The sequence below is a fragment of the Schistocerca gregaria genome, chromosome 4, assembly GCF_023897955.1.
Source record: "Schistocerca gregaria isolate iqSchGreg1 chromosome 4, iqSchGreg1.2, whole genome shotgun sequence".
In the NCBI taxonomy this organism is placed as follows: Eukaryota; Metazoa; Arthropoda; class Insecta; order Orthoptera; family Acrididae; genus Schistocerca; species Schistocerca gregaria.
The window spans coordinates 202,117,163-202,136,210 of record NC_064923.1 but is presented as its reverse complement, the minus strand read 5'-3'; the positions used below and the strand labels follow the sequence as shown (position 1 = coordinate 202,136,210).

The following is a 19,048-nucleotide window of genomic DNA, read 5'->3' as shown; positions in this document are numbered from 1 at the left end:
TGCATGGCTTCATGTCTATCTTGGCTACAATAATGTGTTCACTATGCTGTCTGTAGTAACTTACCTATTCTCCTATTTTTTTTAAAATTCATTTTTAAACCTATTCATGCATTACCCCCAATTGATTTTATATTTATAATCCTGTATTCACCTGACCAGAACTCTTGTTCCTCCTGCCACCGAACTTCACTAATTCCAACTGTATATAACTTTAACCTATCCATTTCTCTTTTTAAATTTTGTAACCTACCTGCTCAATTAAGTGATCTGCTTCCATGCTCCTATCCGTAAAATGCATTTTCTTTCCCCAGATAATGGCGTCGTCCTGAGTAGGCCCTACCTAGAGATCTGAATGGGGGACTATATTACCTCTTGAATATTTTACCCAGGAGGCTGCCATCATAATTTATTCATACAGTAAAGCTGCATGCCCTCGAGAAAAATTACGGCTGCAGTTTCCCTTGCTTTCAGCCGTTCACAGTACCAGCGCAGCAACACTATTCTGGTTAATGTTACAAGGCCAGATCGATCATTCAAACTGTTGCCCCTGCAACTACTGAAAAGGCTGCTGTGCTTCTTCAGGAACCACACATTTATCTGGCCTCTCAATATATGCCGCTCCATTGTGGTTGCACCTATGGTACGGCTATCCGTGTCATTGATGCACGCAAACCTCCCCACCAATGATAAGGTCCACAGTTCATGGGGGTGGGGGCAATTCTACTATATTTTGTGAATTTTAACAGCCATCGAGTGTCAAAGGAGAGAAATGCAGTCTTGATGATAAAAAATTTCTTTAAAATACATTTCAGTCATTCCTTCTCATGTCTCATTATGAGAAACATTAATTAAAAGCAGAATAAACTTACTGACAATTTTTCTGAGCGTTCTATATCTTGAAGCTACCTTTATAAGCAATTTACTTGTAAAATATAGGATAGTTAAAAGCAACTACAATTTTAAAAAGATACAGAGAAGGGTAAGTACAACCATCACGGATGTTTTCCAGGGCTCAGCAGCATTTTTATCATATTGATGTATAACATGTTTTTATTTCCTTCCAGGTCACTATTTTGGAGTGTGGGCTATACTGAAAGACAATATATACATACTATACAGCTCAGTTGAAAACTGGTGCAACGAGCGGCTAAATGCTCTGTTTCCTGCTCCTGTGATCGGCCTATACAAGGTATTTCTCCACATTCATGATATTGCCTGTTCTTCATCACAGTGAGAGTTGAAGTGTTACTGAACCATAATTATGTCTCTGAAGTCTTGTGGAATTTGTTCATAATTCTGTGATTGATAAATTTGGTGAACAGTTGTGTTTAATATGTACAGAACTGCAGAAATGAATATTCTTCAGCTTGTATTCATGATTTTAGATAGTTAATATATCACAGCTCACCACTTTTCCTAGTCGAGGAGTGTTTTCACAGCACTTTTAAAGTGGTAATATATTAATTTCACACTTCAACTACTGGGCACTGGCTGACAAATAACATAGTGCATCTACTGTTTGATTAGCTTCACAATGACATAGAAGTTATCATTTAATTATAGGACATGACCTCACTCACGTAGATGGTTATATTTTGAATACCAAACACCAAGTAACTGAATCCTTATGTAAAGATGACACATTGATTAGCAGACAGACTACACACTGAGCTTCAGTCAAAGCCTTTTTCAGAAAAGAAGGCTGCGGCCAAAAGCTCGGTGCTTAACATTTTTACATTGTGAGAATATTTTTAAAAAGATAGGTTGCTACTCACCATGTAGTGGAGATGTTGAGTCGCAGACACTCACAATGAAGAGACAGGTAAACAATTAAGCTTTTGGCCAACAGGCCTTCGGTGAATGGACTGTCCTGCCCGATCTCCAACTTAAACCTTATTGACCACATGTGGGTGCTCAGTAGACCCCACACCATAACACCTGGACCACCAAAACGGCCATGTTCGACAATGTGCATGGGTGCAGTGCATGTACCCACTTCTCACCATGTGAGGATGCATCCAGATTCATTACCCAGACTGAATCTACTCTCATCTGAGAAGAGCGTACCTTCCCTCTTTTTGTTGGCCCAGTCACTGTACTCTTGGTGTCACTGTAACTTGGTGAAGTACAAGACTGCATGCTTTGCAGTTCTGTTAAATAAAGTTGCAATTACACGTGCTGTTTGATGTGAGACCTCTTCTGGTCTTTTGCACAATATTGCAGTGATCTGTTGCTACAGTGGACCGTGGTCAACCACCTCTTTTATTTTGGGCAGCAGTGTGTGTTGTTCAGAATGCTCTCCACACACTTGAAACAATACTGTAAGCAATACCAATCTCCTACGCTACACTTGTCACACTTTGTCCCCCCTCCTCAGTTTTGTGATGAATCTTTCTAGTATAAAGTCATCTAAATGTTGTCTCCAAGCCATGTTGTAATGAAGAATACCATCACAGTGCACCGTCACTGCTTCCTGATTGACGAACTCTGTCTTTTTCCCATTCCTCCGATTGCCTGGTATGCAGAGCCTGCCCCATTTGGCACTGTAGCCATGCTAATCTCAAGCCACGTGACATCTTTCTGCGTACGACTGGGAGACCTCTGGTAACAAGCTCCCGCACTTTCATTTATTTCCACTGAGTTGTTAATATGTTAATTTATCTTTGTAGCCCTTAAGTTTTGCAGAATCACCACATTTCAGAAGCAATAGGAAGCAAGTTAATGATTTCTGATTTAGTAGTGGGATAGTGAACATTTCTTTCACAGTCTTCACTTGTGTGAAAAGGATCTCAGTGTCTTTAAATAGTTATTTTGGAAAACATCTTCAAGACACTGCATTCTCAGCTGCCCTTTATTTACTTGTGTGATTTAGCTTCTGCATTAATTCTTATCCATTTTCTTCCTTTTAGTGAAATATGTGTAAGTATACATAAGAATTTTGCTGATCAAATGCTTTTACAAGTGTTTGTGCTGAGATTTTCAAAGAGATATATGTGGGGCTGTATTTGTTGGTAAAGTGATAGTGTGTGTGTGTGTGTGTGTGTGTGTGTGTGTGTGTGTGTGTGTGTGTGTGTGTGAAAGAAAATATAAATCTCTGCACTTGTCTGCACATAACCAGGATAGCTGTAAATACAATGATAAAATGTGATCCGAAAGTCAAATGTCACAGATATATTGTGCAGAGTCGTTTATCACCAGTTAAATGTGCTGCGAGGTTTTCTGAGAATGACCTTGCAGGATAACATCACTGTAATCCACAATTGGAATTGTGTCACAAAGGAAGTACTTTCCTGATATTCTGCAAATGTTGTTTGATTGATCACAGATGGATGTTTGGCTTCCAGGGTCATTGTCACATCACCTATTAGTGATCATATAAATGTTTTTGTCAGCTGGGATTCCCATAGGATGGGTTCAACTGTCTAGTAAAAAATGTGTTCTACTTCCATGCACATTGGCCCCTTTCCTTGCATATATATGAGAGTTGTGTTGTATGTATATTTGTGGTGTTGATGACGGGGAGAGGGTGAAACTTGGTTGTGGTACAGAGTCTGCTCCTCTCAAACAGCACCGGGGGGGAGGGGGGGGGGGGGGCTGCCATGTGTAACATCCCCATCTGACTGGTGGATCACCAAAAATAGTTTCACATGCCCTCACTTCACAAGATACTGCATCAAGGGTGTAAGTTCTGCAAATATCATATAAATAACATTTTCAGGACATAAGGAATGAGTTCCTGTTTTATATTATACTCTGCTGAAAAAGTTGAAAAAAAATAAAATAGTACCATCATATCTAACATCTCCATGCATCAGTGACAAATTTCTTTATTTGTAATGATGTCGTCTTCATATCTGTTATAACTGTGTACTTTAAGGTTGGCTACTTAAAAGAAAGCAGTTTATTTTCCCAAGTGAAACATAAGGGACAATATGGGTTGTCAGTGATGACCAGTATTCTCAGTTGTATGAGCAATTGGAGGTGGCATTTTATTCTGACCACCCTATTTTTCTGGTAATGCTTTATATCTTCCCCCACGAACCATGGACCTTGCCATTGGTGGGGAGGCTTGCGTGCCTCAGCGATACAGATAGCCGTACCGTAGGTGCAACCACAACGGAGGGGTATCTGTTGAGAGGCCAGACAAACATGTGGTTCCTGAAGATGGGCAGCAACCGTTTCAGTAGTTGCAGGGGCAACAGTCTGGATGATTGACTGATCTGGTCATGTAACACTAACCAAAATGGCCTTGCTGTTCTGGTACTGCGAATGGCTGAAAGCAAGGGGAAACTACAGCCATAGTTTTTCCTGAGGGCATGCAGCTTTACCGTATGATTAAATGATGATGTTGTCCTCTTGGGTAAAATATTCCGGAGGTAAAATAGTCCCCCATTTGGATCTCCGGGCGGGGGCTACTCAAGAGGACGTTGTTATCAGAAGAAAGAAAACTGGCATTCTACAGATAAGAGTGTGCAGGGTGTATACGACCTGGGAGATCTGGGAAAAACCCGGGAATTTTTTCGTCCGGGAGAAAACCGGGAAAAACCTTGGATTTTTTTTAGAATTCTGGGAACTTTTCCTTGTTTTAGTTACCAGAATAAATTTTTGTGATTTTGACTGATAAGAACCAATACTCTAACAAAGGATATTACTGTATCCCGCTTCTGCAGAAGAATGCTGCAGCAAAAAACATGAGCGAGAGAAAAAAACGAAATTAAAACTTAAGTTGCAAAGGAAATGCGCCATATACAACAACAAAACACAGTGCACATACAAGCGTCTGCCTACCAAAGTGTCTCAAAGGCTTTAGGAAGAATATGCAGTGCTTCCTAACAACAAATTGCCTCCGATGAGCGTGACATGACAGCTGTTTACATTTGATTCATTTGAGCAGTTGCGGGCGGGCTCTTGCGCATGTGCAGTTGAGTCGCCTATGAGTAGTACCTTCTCCCGCTTCTGGCTATAGATGTGTGGCTGGGCGCCACTATCTAAATTGCTCCGGTTCGGAAATATCGTAGATCCAGGGCTGATGCACAGAGCAGTCTGAGTTGTAGTGGGGAGGTGGGTAGTCTCCACGTGACCTGTATTTATGTTTAGTGATTTTGTTGTTTCCTCTTCCTTTATTGCTCTCACATTAAATGAAAAAAAATGGATTTCTGTGGCCAGGAGCTACCAAATGAATTAAAATACGTTCACATAATTATGGAAGGTTAAAATATGTTGTTAGTTTCAGGTATTATTTCCAGCTTTCTGACAGTCGAGCATTAATCACCTTGCAGAACAATGAAGTTATTTTTGTCGGTTTGCTCAAGAGATTTAGCTTTTATTAATATTTTGTGCTGAGGCAGTCAATTTATTTGAAACTAAGTGTTTAATTTCACACTATTGGATAGTTTCAACTGTTCACTGCATTTCAAGTGCACGTTTTCCATCTTCTAGCTCATATGACATTATGCCATAATAAAGAACCAAACATGAGATAATACAGTACTGGTACTCAAGAAAATTTACATTCGAATCTGGACATACGATTGTGCATTTTAGTATAGTTCACGAAATTCCGATGCACCTGAAGTATCCTTTGATGTCTTGTTTCTTTTATGACATAATGCAAGATCTTTTAATATTTTACACCTACGAACATGCGGGCTTCCTGCGTCATCAAAGCTGCGCAGGCGCAGTGACGCCTGTTATCTGGCGCTCTCTAGCAACTGCTGAAACGAACCAATTTCTAACAGGTCACAGGAAAATATTGCGAATGGTGGTTTGAAAAGTGTTACTTTCAAAGTAAATTTCCTTTTACGCAAGATGAACTACGTGCGAGAATGTACGATGTATTTCTTAAATCACAGAGCGTTTGACTCTCATTTAAAAATCAACTCTTTGAGGACGACCATCTAGAAGAATTTCGAACCTAGAAGATTAAACATTTACGTCGTTATTAAAAATTTTACTGGCACATTTGTGTGATTTATCTTAAAAGTGTAACACGCGCAAGATGGTCAGCATTTTATGTGGAAGTTAGCTTCTCTTGCAGCTTATTAATATTCGAGACCAATATTATTTGTGAAAGCTTAGTTTTTCTTCTAGCAAAACTATGTGTATTAATTTAAACCATTAACTTTTTTTTGTGTGTTCGCGCTGCAGAAGAGTGATCTTGCTATTGGTTGACTACACTACGTGCCCTGTGCTGTCAGCTGCCGAGGTCAAGTGACATGAGATATGACTGGCTTACAAAAGCGCGTCGTAATCTCGATTTCATTGCTTCGGAAAGTAAAATGCAGTGTTTGGTAGAATTCGAATTTATACTTCTGTAAAAACGAGGAAATGCAGCGTACATGTTGCTGCACATCAAAGATCTTTCCAAAACGTGTTTTCCCCCCCTTGGGTTTCATTTTCTAAAGTACCGCCAAATTCTACGTCTGTGTAGAAAACCATAAACGTTCTAAGGATTGATAAGTTGTACAGTGCCGAGGAAAAGTGTACTGTCATTTAACATGGAAAAAGTGTATTTTCAACTGGGAAATCCAGGAAAAACCCGGGAATTTTTTTTCCTTGTCCACGTATACACCCTGAGCCTGCAATGTCAGATCCCTTAACCGGGCAGGTAGGTTAGAAAATTTAAAAAGGTAAATGGATAGGTTAAAGTTAGATATAGTGGGAATTAGTGAAGTTCAGAGGCACGAGGAACAAGACTTTTGGTCAGGTGAATACAGGGTTATAAATACAAATTCAAATAGAAGTATTGCAGGAGTAGGTTTAATAATGAATAAAAAAATAGGAGTACGGGTGAGCTACTACAGACAGCATAGTGAACGCATTTTTGTAGCCAAGATAGACATGAAGCCCATGCCTACTACAGTGGTACAAGTTTATATGCCAACTAGCTCTACAGATGACGAAGAAATTGATGAACTGTATGATGAGATAAAAGAAATTATTCAGATAGTGAAGGGAGACAAAAATTTAATAGTCATGGGTGACTGTAATTCAAGTCTAGGAAAAGGGAGAGAAGGAATAGTAGGTCAATATGGATTGGGGCTAAGAAATGAAAGAGGAAGCCGCGTGGCAGAATTTTGCACAGAGCATAACTTAATCATAGCTAACACTTGGTTTCAGAATCATGAAAGAAAGTTGTATACATGGAAGAACCCTAGAGATACTAAAAGGTATCAGATAGGAACCAGGTTTTAAATTGTAAGACACTTTCAAGGGCTGATGTGGATTCTGACCACAATCTATTGGTTATGTACTGTAGCTTAAAACTGCAGAAACTGCAAAAAGGTGGGAATTTAAGGAGTTGGGACCTGGATAAACTGAAAGAACCAGAGATTGTACAGAGTTTCAGGGAGAGCATAAGGGAACAATTGACAGGAATGAGGGAAAGAAATACAGTAGAAGAAGAACGGGTAGCTTTGAGGGATGAAATAGTGAATGCAGCAGAGGATCAAATAGGTAAAAAGAAGAGGGTTAGTAGAAACCCTTGGGTAACAGAAGAAATATTGAATTTAATTGATGAAAGGAGAAAGTATAAAAATGCAGTAAATGAAGCAGGCAAAAAGGAATACAAACGTCTCAAAAATGATATCGACAAAAAGTGCAAAATGGCTAAGCAGGGATGGCTAGAGGACAAATGTAAGGATGTAGAGGCTTATCTCACGAGGGGTAAGATAGATACTGCCTATAGGAAAACTAAAGAGACCTTTGGAGAAAGGAGAAGCACTTGCATGAATATCAAGAGCTTTGATGGAAACCCAGTTCTAAGCAAAGAAGGAAAGGCAGAAAGGTGGAAGGAGTATACAGAAGGTTTATACAAGGGTGATGTACTTGAGGACAATATTATGGAAATGGAAGAGGATGTAGATGAAGATGAAATGGGAGATATGATATAGTGTGAACAGTTTGACAGAGGACTGAAAGACCTGAGTCTAAACAAAGCCCCAGGAGTAGACAACATTCCATTAGAGCTACAGACAGCCTTGGGAGAGCCAGTCCTGACAAAACTCTACCATCTGGTGAGCAAGATGTATGAGACATGTGAAATACCCTCAGACTTCAAGAAGAATATAATAATTCCAATCCCAAAGAAAGCAGGTGTTGACAGATGTGAAAATTACAGAATTATCAGTTTAATAAGTCACAGCTGCAAAATACTAATGAAAATTCTTTACAGATGAATGGAAAAACTGATAGAAGCCGACCTCGGGAAGATCAGTTTGAATTCCATAGAAATGTTGGAACACGTAAGGCAATATGACCCTATGACTTATCTTAGGAGAAATATTAAGGAAAGGCAAACCTATGTTTCTAGAATTCATAGACTTAGAGAAAGCTTTTGACAATGTTGATTCGAATACTCTCTTTCGAATTCTGAAGGTGGCAGGGGTAAAATAAAGGTAGCGAAAGGCTATTTACAAATTGTACAGAAACCAGATGGCAGTTATAATAAAAGCCGAGGAATATGAAAGGGAAGCAGTGGTTGGGAAAGGAGTGAGACAGGGTTGTAGCCTGTCCCAAATGTTATTCAATCTGTATATTGAGCAAGCAATAAAGGAAACAAAAGAAAAGTTCATAGTAGGTATTAAAATCCACGGAGAAGAAATAAAAACGTTGAGGTTCGCCGATCACATTGTAATTCTGTCAGAGACAGCAAAGGACTTCGAAGAGCAGTTGAACGGAATGAACAGTGTCCTGAAAGGAGGGTATATGATGAACGTCAACAAAAGCAAAATGAGGATAATGGAATGTCGTCGAATTAAGTCGGGTGATGCTGAGGGAATTAGATGAGGAAATAAGACACTTAAAGTAGTAAAGGAGTTTTGCTATTTGGGGAGCAAAATAGCTGATGATGGTCGAAGTAGAGAGAATATAAAATGTAGACTGGCAATGGCAAGGAAAGCGTTTCTGAAGAAGAAAAATTTGTTAACATCTTGTATAGATTTAAATGTCAGGAAGTAATTTCTGAAAGTATGTGTATGGGGTGTAGCCATGTATGGAAGTGAAACGTGGACGATAAATAGCTTAGACAAGAAGAGAATAGAAGCTTTTGAAATGTGAAGCTACAGAAGAATGCTGAAGATTAGATGGGTAGATCAGATAACTAATGAGGAGGTATTGAATAGAATTGGGGAGAAGAGGAACTTGTGGCACAACTTGACTAGAAGAAGGGATCGGTTGGTAGGACATGTTCTGAGACATCGAGGGATCACCAATTTAGTGTTGGAGGGCAGCGTGGAGGGTAAAAATCGTAGAAGGAGACCAAGAGATGAATACACTAAAATCGTAGGAGGAGACCAAGAGATGAATACACTAAGCAGATTCAGAAGGATGTAGGCTGCAGTAGGTACTGGGAGATGAAGAAACTTGCACAGGATAGAGTAGCATGGAGAGCTGCATCAAACCAGTCTCAGGACTGAAGACCATAACAACAACAACATATATAATAGAGGGAAACATTCCACGTGGGAAAAATATATCTAAAAACAAAGATTCTGTAACTTACCAAACGAAAGCGTTGGTACGTTGATAGAAACAATAACAAACGCAAACACACACAAATTTCAAGCTTTCGCAACCAACGGTTGCTTCATCAGGAAAGAGGGAAGGGGAGGGAAAGACGAAAGGATGTGGGTTTTAAGGGAGAGGGTAAGGAGTCATTCCAATCCCAGGAGCTGAAAGACTTACCTTGGGGGGGAAAAAGGGACAGGTGTACAGTAGCACACACACACACATATCCATCCGCACATAACAGACACAAGGAGACATATGTAAAGGCAAAGAGTTTGGGCAGAGATGTCAATCGAGGCGGAAGTACAGAGGCAAAGATGTTATTGAATGACAGGTGAGGTATGAGCGGCAGCAACTTTGCCTTTACATATGTCTGCTTGTTTCTGTTATGTGCGGATATATATATATATATATATATATATATATATATGTGTGTGTGTGTGTGTGTGTGTGTGTGTGTGTGTGTGTGTGTGTGTGTGTGTGTGTGTGTGTGTGTGTGTGTGCACGTGCGCCTGCGCGTGCGCGAATGCATACCTGTCCCTTTTTCCTCCCAAGGTAAGTCTTTCCACGTCAGGGGAGGGAAAGGTGATGATGGAGTTATTCTGTATGATATTATTGAATTGAAATTATGCATTGTAGACCAACTAAGACAAATTATTTCATAGTGAAAAAATGTATTATTAATATAAAAATCTGATAGTAAAGTATGAAGAACATTGTGCTGCCGGTAAAGTTTTCATTCTGTATGAAGACCCAAGGAATAAATAGTATAAACCCCTTGCATCTGTTGATTATTGTAGGTTACCATTATTTCCCAAGGGTCTTTGGCATTGTGACATTAAATGAAGGCGGTTTTGTTAGGTTTGCCGACAGAGGGTTAACAGTAACAAATTTCAAGATTTTAAACAGTATATTAATATGAGATATGAATTGTCAGATTCAGTGCTAATGCTGTGCACAAACGCAGTAAACTTGCACCATTTGCTGAACAAAATAATGGTAACAAGGGGCTAGGGACAGAAGCCGTGAGGGTCTCCGTAGTGGATAATTCCTCAATCTGATGTACAACTACTCCTGATTTGCTGTTATTTGGCTTGCAAACTGTTTTGTACTCTTACAATAAGGTTTTATTGAAAGTGATTTATGATTAAATCTCATATGAGGTCATAAAAGATACCCATGATTGTTTCATTCGTCTTTATCAGAATAGTTTTACAAGTTTCTGACTTTGTCACCATTTGTAGGGCATAAAATAAAACAGTTTTGCCACTTTTCAATATAATCTCTCTTTACTTCAATATATTTCACATATTTTGGTTTGCAGTTGTACCACAGAAGAAGGGAGAAACAACCAATGTAAGCTTTTATCCCCAGTTGATTTGGAACTGTATCAGAACATTTCTTTCTGGAGTATTCTGTATAAGTTTTGAAAAGAGGCACATTTCACCTACCAATAAATCAAGACTCTTGGCCATTGGAACATCCAAAACCTATGGCAGTAACTGCAGTGTCACCCTCAACATTATTATGAGGGACACTAGTGTTGTAGCTCAGGCACAGAGGTGAAGCTTAATAGTGAGGTATATTAAAGATATATGAAATTACAGCTCTGATGAGTAATACTCAAGAATCATTCTTACAGGTGCTTTGTTAAGTCACTTCTTTCATGGATGAATAACATTTACTGAATATTCTTCCAATGACACTGTCTGGCATCTACTATTTGTTTTATGTGGTCTTTCCACTTAATGTCACTCTGGATGGTTACTCCTATACATTTTATGGTTTTATAGTTTTCAGAGGTTTATCACCAACAGTAATGTGTGATCAGTAGTGTGTGTCTAGGCCCGTTTATGTGCAGTATATTACATTTATTTACATTTCAGCATCAACTGTGAACCCCACCTCCAGTTATTGATCTTCCATACGTCTTCCTGTATTTCACTACCATCTTCTGGATTTTTAGCTTTCGTATAATCATCATCATCTCGAAACAGCCTTGTGGAGCTCCTGGTTTTATCCTGTAGGTATATGTAAGTTGTGATGAGAAAGCAACGGGAATTTTTGTTTTTCTTAAAGAATCTGTGTTTATTCATCAGCATCAACTTTGTCCTCTTCAGAGTAATCCTCCTCAGCTGTAGTACACTTCTTCCAGTTCTTTTTCAATTATTGGAAGCACTTGAGGAACTCACTTTTCGTTAAGATGTTCAACTCATTCAGTAGTTCTGGTTTTATCTCATCAATAGTAACAAAGCAACGTCCTTTCATGATTCTCTTCCAACTCAGAAATAGAAAGAAGTCACAGGGGGCCATGTACGGCAAATATAATGGCTGAGGCATCATAACATTTTTATTTTATTTTGTTATTATTATTATTATTATTATTATTATTATTATTATTTTCAATTATTTCCATTTAAGAGAGCGTTTGAACTTGAATTCCTTTATGATGATTGTTTATGCTTTTTCTGAGCCCAAATTTTCTTCATGTGTTCACTGTGTTGTTTCTTTCGCTCTGCTGTCCATTTGCATCCTGGTCTCTTCTGTGTTGTGGTGTCAAATTTATGTTTTTTGATGATGTTCCTGAATTCAGTTCTATTTTCTGCATCGTTTACTGTTACGTGTGCTTGTCTGAGGTCCTTTCCAACTTCTTTTATCCATCTTGTTTTTCCCCTGCCTGAGTTGATGACTTTAAGAATTCGCTTTGAAAATTTGTTTTCATTCATCCTGTGGATATGTCCGTAGAACTGTATTCTTCTTTTCCTTATTGTATCTGTGATCTTGTCTGTGTATTTATATAATTCTGATGTTGGTCTCTTCTTCCAGATTCCTTGCTCTTGTATCGGCCCAAAAATTTTTCTGAGAATTTTCCTTTCTTGTTTCTCTATTTCTTTGATTTTAGTTTGCCCACCTATTTGTGTTGTTTCAGATGCATACAGTGCCTCCGGAAGTACAACAGTGTTGTAGTGCCTCAAATTTGCGTTAATGGATGTGGACTTTTTGTAACAATAGTTCTACGTGAGTTTATATGCTTTCTGTAGTTTTTTTTATTCTTTCCTCATTGGCCTTTAGGTTGATCGCTGATGGCTGGATGATTTCTCCCAGGTACTTAAAATGTGGTACTTGTACGATTTTCTCATGGGCTGTCACAATAGGCAATTTGTCTTGTGGCACTCTTTCTATGTACTGGGTTTTCTCATATGAGATTTGCAGGCCAATTCTTTGTGCAATTTCGTGTAACTTCTCTATGACGTTAGTGGCTTCTTTTCTGTTATATGTGAGGATTATTTTAGTTTTTATTTATTTATTTTTTCCCAAAAATATCACAAACAAGTATTGAGGTGTAAGTGGAACCTTTATCATGGCACATTTTCCACAAGCTGTTTTGCCACAGTTATGGTCATTTTCTTTGGATTACTTCACACAAATGGCATGTAACTTCCAGGTAGTATTCCTTATTGACTCTGCAACCATTAGGCAGGAACTCATAGTGCACTATCCCATGTTAATCGAAGAAGTCCGTGAGAAAAACCCTCACAAATGATTGAACATGCCAATTTTTTATTTATTTACTTATTTATTTTTTCAGTCTCAGCTCTTCAGGTGTTTTCAGTTGGAACAATTGGGCCTTGGTTTTGATACCATAATCCATGTATCATTGTTTGGTCTCCTGTTTATAACTACCTTTGGAAGTTCTGGATTGCTGTCAATTTCATTCAGCAACTCCTGAAGAACGTCATTTTTGGTTGAAATTCAATAATTTTGGATCAGACTTTTGTACTGCACCATTTTCTTTTCTTTTCCACATTATTGTCAGTGATTTCAGTAACGTATCTGGTCTGATTCATGTTAAGCTTGTAGTTTGTTCAGTAAACCACACTGTTAATTTTGACCACACTGCACTCGACCTTCCTGGTTGCACATGCTGGTGTAACATGCTTAATAAGTCGTACTGTTTCCATTTGAAGACTCCATTGGTTTTTGTCACTGTGGTTCATAAGCTGATAGCATATTTATGCTTGGGCTCTGAACATGGTGCTTTTTTGTGTCGACACTGGTAGCATGTTTTGAATAAATGACCTTTGACACAGTGCAAACCCATCGATGTGCACAAGAAACTGAAAATTATCTTATGTTATACACAGTTTATAATTTTCTAGAATTCCTCTCTGTTTTTGATTATCTTAGCTTTTGTGCTACTTTATTCTCCAAAAGTTAGCCAAGAAATTTGGGAATTCATATATGTATTTTTTTTTTTTTTTTTCCACCTGTGCCTTACGAGGAGGAGGCAGTAGGGTAGAGGTCGAGGTCATGACACTTGTGACCTGCCATTTGGATTCACATCTTGTATGTGTTACTGTATGATTGTCATAGGGGACAGTCCATAATGACAGCAGCTAGTATTATATAAAAATATTCTGTTTCATGGAGATATAGCTTTCTACTTATATGATTGGTAGTGAGAAGTTCTCAGGGGGCACTATTAGATGCAGTTATCATTAATAGATTAAACATCTCTACCAGTGATAGGTCACTGTCTAAATGTGATAAAATACAAGCTCAGGTAATTTTCAGATTGTGATACAAGATCAAACATCATTTCCTGATTTACCTCTATGCATAGCATCACAAGATTTAATATTGTAGTTAAAGAGAAACATATATGCACTTCATACATATAGCAATTGAGACTCCATTTGCTAAATTACAACCAAAAACAGTAAGTTGAGTACCTGAAACTTTCTAGTGTGGCTATGACAAACATAGAGGCCAAAGGTGATACAGCAAGTTTGACTGTAGGATGAGCAGAAGGAATCTTAATTCCATGAAGTTTCTTCTTATTTACATGTAGACATAAAAACAAGAGGTGTACTGATTGTATGCACTCTATTCCACAGCAGAGAATGTGAAAAAGTTCCTTGTTAGGGAAATGAGTTATACCTGGGTTTCTTTGTGTACTGTTTCATTATCAGAGCTCAATTGTTTATATAACCACATTCTAATTTTATTTTACAATCCATTATGTATATAACTGCATATTAATTTTTTGAATAATGTAAAAGCTTAAGGAACACATCATTGTGCCTCACAGTGTTATAGCAGTTGATGTATTTGGCTGATAGAGGCCACTCATAATATAGAAGTAAAATTTAGTTTTTTGACAAAAAAAAGTTTTGCTTGGCAGAACTACTGTTTTAACCTTTAACAGATGATAAAAATGCCGTGAAGAGAGAGAGAGAGAAAGAGAGAGAGAGAGAGAGAGAGAGAGAGAGAGAGAGAGAGAGAGAGACACTACTGTTGTCTCCAGTTGGTTGAGGGCCTCAGAGCCTGGAGGTGACAGTGGCCATGTGTACGTGAGTTGTGCATGTGTGAATTCATGTACAATTTTATAAATCTGAAAAAGGGTGGGGGGGAGGGGGGGAGGGGAAGAGGACTGATACAATAGCTTACTGTTCTTTTAAATGTGCCTGTCAGTCGCAGTATTCACCCTTTATGTGGTGAGTAGCAGTCTATCCTAATTCATATCATTTTTATTCCAGACTGGATTTTCCATTGTTTAAAATATCTTGAATTGTATGTCTACTGAACTGTGAAAATGACTGTTGCATTTTGTGTTGCAGATATTTCTCAGGTGTAATGAAAAACTTGTGGAAGCGATTAAAAACCTAATCGACACTGCTGCAAGCATTACTGTAATCCTGGCATTAATCATATTTTTGTGCTGTACTTCAGTTTTTCTTGCACTTCAGGTAAATTTATTGATCAAACTTTTAATAATCCAGTATCAAACACTTAAGCCATGAAACAGCAGAAATCAAGCAGACAAAAAAGTTCAAAAGCATAGACAATGAATGTGTAGATTCAGAGTATGAATCAGACGTTTCACCAGCAGTCAGATTCAGACTACTTGTAATGATGTACATCCAGTCAGTAAGTCAAACATGATGGCATAAACTCATAACAAATTACTGGATTCTGATTAAAACAAAAGAAGGAAATGTGAATAAACTACTGTGAGGGATACACAGAGGGGCGATGAAAAGCAGCTCATAAAAAATTATATATTTCAAAATAAATTATCAAGGAAAGACGAAATAATTAATAGAAAAAGAGGGAACTCAAATAAAGAAAATAACAGTATTATGTGATTTAATTGTTGAGAAAATTTTTCGAATGTGCAGCAATCTTCAGCAGTTACATTTAAAAGATGAGGTTAAGATATGTGTGGATATGTTGATTGGGGTTGGGTTGTTTTGAGGGAAGAGACCAAACTGCAAGGTCATTGGTCACATCGGTTTAGGGAAGGATGGGGAAGGAAGTTGGCCGTGCCCTTTCAAGGGAACCATCCTGGCATCTCCCTGGAGCAATTTAGGGAAATAACGGAAAACCTGAATCAGGGTGGCTGGACGCGGGATTGAACCGTCGTCCTCCCAAATGCGAGTCCAGTGAGGTTAAGAACATTGTCTAAATGTAACTGCTCAATTATTCTTGTATTATAATCAGCCATATTTCAATGATAACAGTATTGAAGAATACAATGTTTTGTGCAAGTGCTAAGGTTTTGCTCTATCTATGGTCTATATCTATAAGAGTCCAGATATCATGACCACAGACGGGTGTGTGTGTGTGTGTGTGTGTGTGTGTGTGTGTGTGTGTGTGTGTGTGTGTGTGATGTAGCCAATAGTTGCACTATTGAATTTTACAGTTCTTTTCTTTCACTGTTCACAACCTCCCAATATTACACAATTATATGGCCAGTTTGCTTTTGGTAAATGTTGAAAACCCTCATCAACAGGTTGCAGGCAGTATCAGCACATTGCTACAGTAGTTTACTGTTGATTATTTGTGAGCAAAAAAAACCTAACCAAACAGTTCATAGCTCTTGCAGAATAATACAGTATCTGTGACACTAATTTTCAAATAAATTAAAGACACATTGTCATTAATTGTTCTACCACATGGCCTATTTGTGTTACATTTATTCCACTGTTAAATTGATGCATTGTTGTTATTCTATTCAATACATGTTTCACGTCTGAAAATCGACTGTGGACTGACTGTCTTGGGAGCAAAAATCAGTCCTTCATACAGGGTGCGGCAATCAAACCTGTATTTTTTAAATGAGTGTAAAATAAACACGGATGCAGATATCAAAATTTTATTCATACAATCTTATTGTATGTTAAAAAGCATTTAAGAAATATCAACACTTTTTTTTTTCATTGTTTGAAAATAATTTCAGCAACATCATGGCTTTATCAATTACGGCATTCTCACAGGCGATTTACAAAGTTGTCCATCACATGATGGAGCATACCCTCTCAGCAATTGCTCCATTCTTGGAAAGCACCCGCTTAGGAAAAACTTCATTGAGAAGATTAATGCTCATGTGGGCTGTGGGACTTGTTGCTCCATCTTGTTGAAATAATGTTTCAATATTCACTGCATATTGATGAAGTTGAGGTATGAAGAATGTCCTTAACATTGTTGAATAGTGCTCAGCATTCACAGTAACAAATTGCCCTCTTTCATTTTCAAAAAAATAAGATCCTATTATTCCCAATGAGGACACTGCACACCAAACTTGGTTCAGTGCAGGGGTTTTTCATGGAGTTGGTGAGGGTTCTGATCACTCCAATATCTGAAGTTCTGTTTGTTCACATATCCATTGGGGTGAAAATTTGCCTCATCAGTCATCCAGAGGTTGTGAACAACCTCATCATTTTCTTCAATCATTTGCCAAAGACTTTCTCAGAAATGCTGTCAGACCATGAAGTCGTTATTATTCAAAGCATTAACCATTTGGATTTTGTATGGGTGGTGATGTAAGTCTAAGCTGAAAATCCTTCGGACGGTCCTGTCAGAAATTCCAAGTGCAACACTCTGTCTACGAGCTGATCTCTGAGGGCTTTTTCCATACAGCAATTCTTACATGTTCCACATTCTCTCAGGAGTATGAACTGTCTTCACTCTGCCACCTCCTATCCTTGTTGTTTCACTGATATTTTCAAAGTTTATGACCTAAGTTTTTATTGAGTTAACCAAAGACACCGGCCTATTACGATTAATTTGAAAAATGAGTCTGGAAACATTGCTGAGCGGCTACATAGCTATTGCTTTGGTAGAATGCTTTCACTGCAAATGACCGTTGTTGCTTAGTCCTTTGCTCCATAGCTACTGAAATGCGTTGTGTTGTGGAATGCAGCGGTGACCTTGGTTACTCACTCCACACTACTTCCAACGCTTCCACACATTAATAATAAATGCAGGTTTGACTGCCACACCCTCTATATCCTTACAATAATAGGCACTGAAACCATACATTGTTCAATGTTTAAGTACAGCAATCACAGTTAAAACATAAGTTAACTGAATGCATAGAAAAATTCCTTCTGTTTAACAGTTCCTCCTACGACAAAGGTTAGACCAAATTATTTGTTTAAATAATGAAAGTAACAGATATAGTTATACAAACAATACTTTTGCAAACCTGGTAATTATTTTGGAAAAAGGGGTGGCTCTGCTAATATGTTTTCGATTAGAGCCAAGTAAATACTTAAAGAATCCTAGTAGTTTTTCTTCCAAATGTTTGTAATTAGTACAGAATTTATATTTGTTTATAAGCCAACTATAGAATCTAAGTCAGGAAACTTACTGGTTTCATCCTATAGCAAAAGATATTAACTAGGAATGTTCAAAATAAATTAGGAAATTAATGACATACACAAAACTAAGCACATAATTAGACTAGTGCTATATTCCTTAAGGCTGAGGGCCAACCTTCTCTTTTATGGAAACCGGATTATACACATGCATGTTAATGGTAATTAGGCAAAAAAGAAAATAAAATGAATTTAAGGATGCAGATGGCAAAACAAGAGAGGAAGTGAAGAGATCCCAGCTTGCTTCATCACAGCTTCCCAATACTAGTTAGTACTTCCTCATTAATTTTGTGATTGATCCATCTAACCTCCAGCATTCTTCTGCAGCTTTTGTTCTCTTTTTATCTAAACCTTTCATCATGCATGTTCCGTTTTCATAAATGGCTACACTACTGACAAATACCTTCAGAAAAAGACTTTGTAACACTTAAATCTGTATTTTATGTTAACGTATTTATGTTCTTCAGAAATGCTTTTCTTGCCATTGTCAGTCCCCATTTTATACCCTCTCTACATTAGCCATCATCAGTTATTTTCCTTTTCAAATAGCAAAATTCATCTACTACTTTTAAGTGTGTCATTTCGTAGCCTGATTCCCTTAGCATCACCTGATTTAATTTGGCTACATTTCATTATCCTTGTTTTGCTTTTGTTGTTGTTCATGTCATTTCCTCCTCTCAAGACAGTATCCATTCCGTTCAACTGCTCTTTCAAGTCCTTTGCTATCTCTGACAGAATTACAGTGTCATTGGCAAACCTGAAACCTTTTATTTCTTCTTTCTGAACTTTAATTCCAACTACAAATTTTTCTTTTGCTTCCGTTACTGCTTGTTCAGTGTACATATTGAATTTCATTGGGGATAGGCTACAACCCTGTC

General features: G+C 37.9%; 1 protein-coding gene across 2 annotated transcripts in view; it reads left to right on the top strand.

Annotated features, from left to right (window-relative positions):
• LOC126268215 (transmembrane protein 245) overlaps nt 1–19,048 on the top strand; it is a 266,256-nt gene that overhangs the window by 55,506 nt on the left and 191,702 nt on the right. For both annotated transcript variants that reach the window (XM_049973842.1, XM_049973843.1), the window contains exons 5-6: nt 1,065–1,189; nt 15,129–15,257. In XM_049973842.1, the coding sequence (XP_049829799.1) occupies nt 1,065–1,189; nt 15,129–15,257 (254 nt within the window). The remainder of the gene's footprint in view (nt 1–1,064; nt 1,190–15,128; nt 15,258–19,048) is intronic.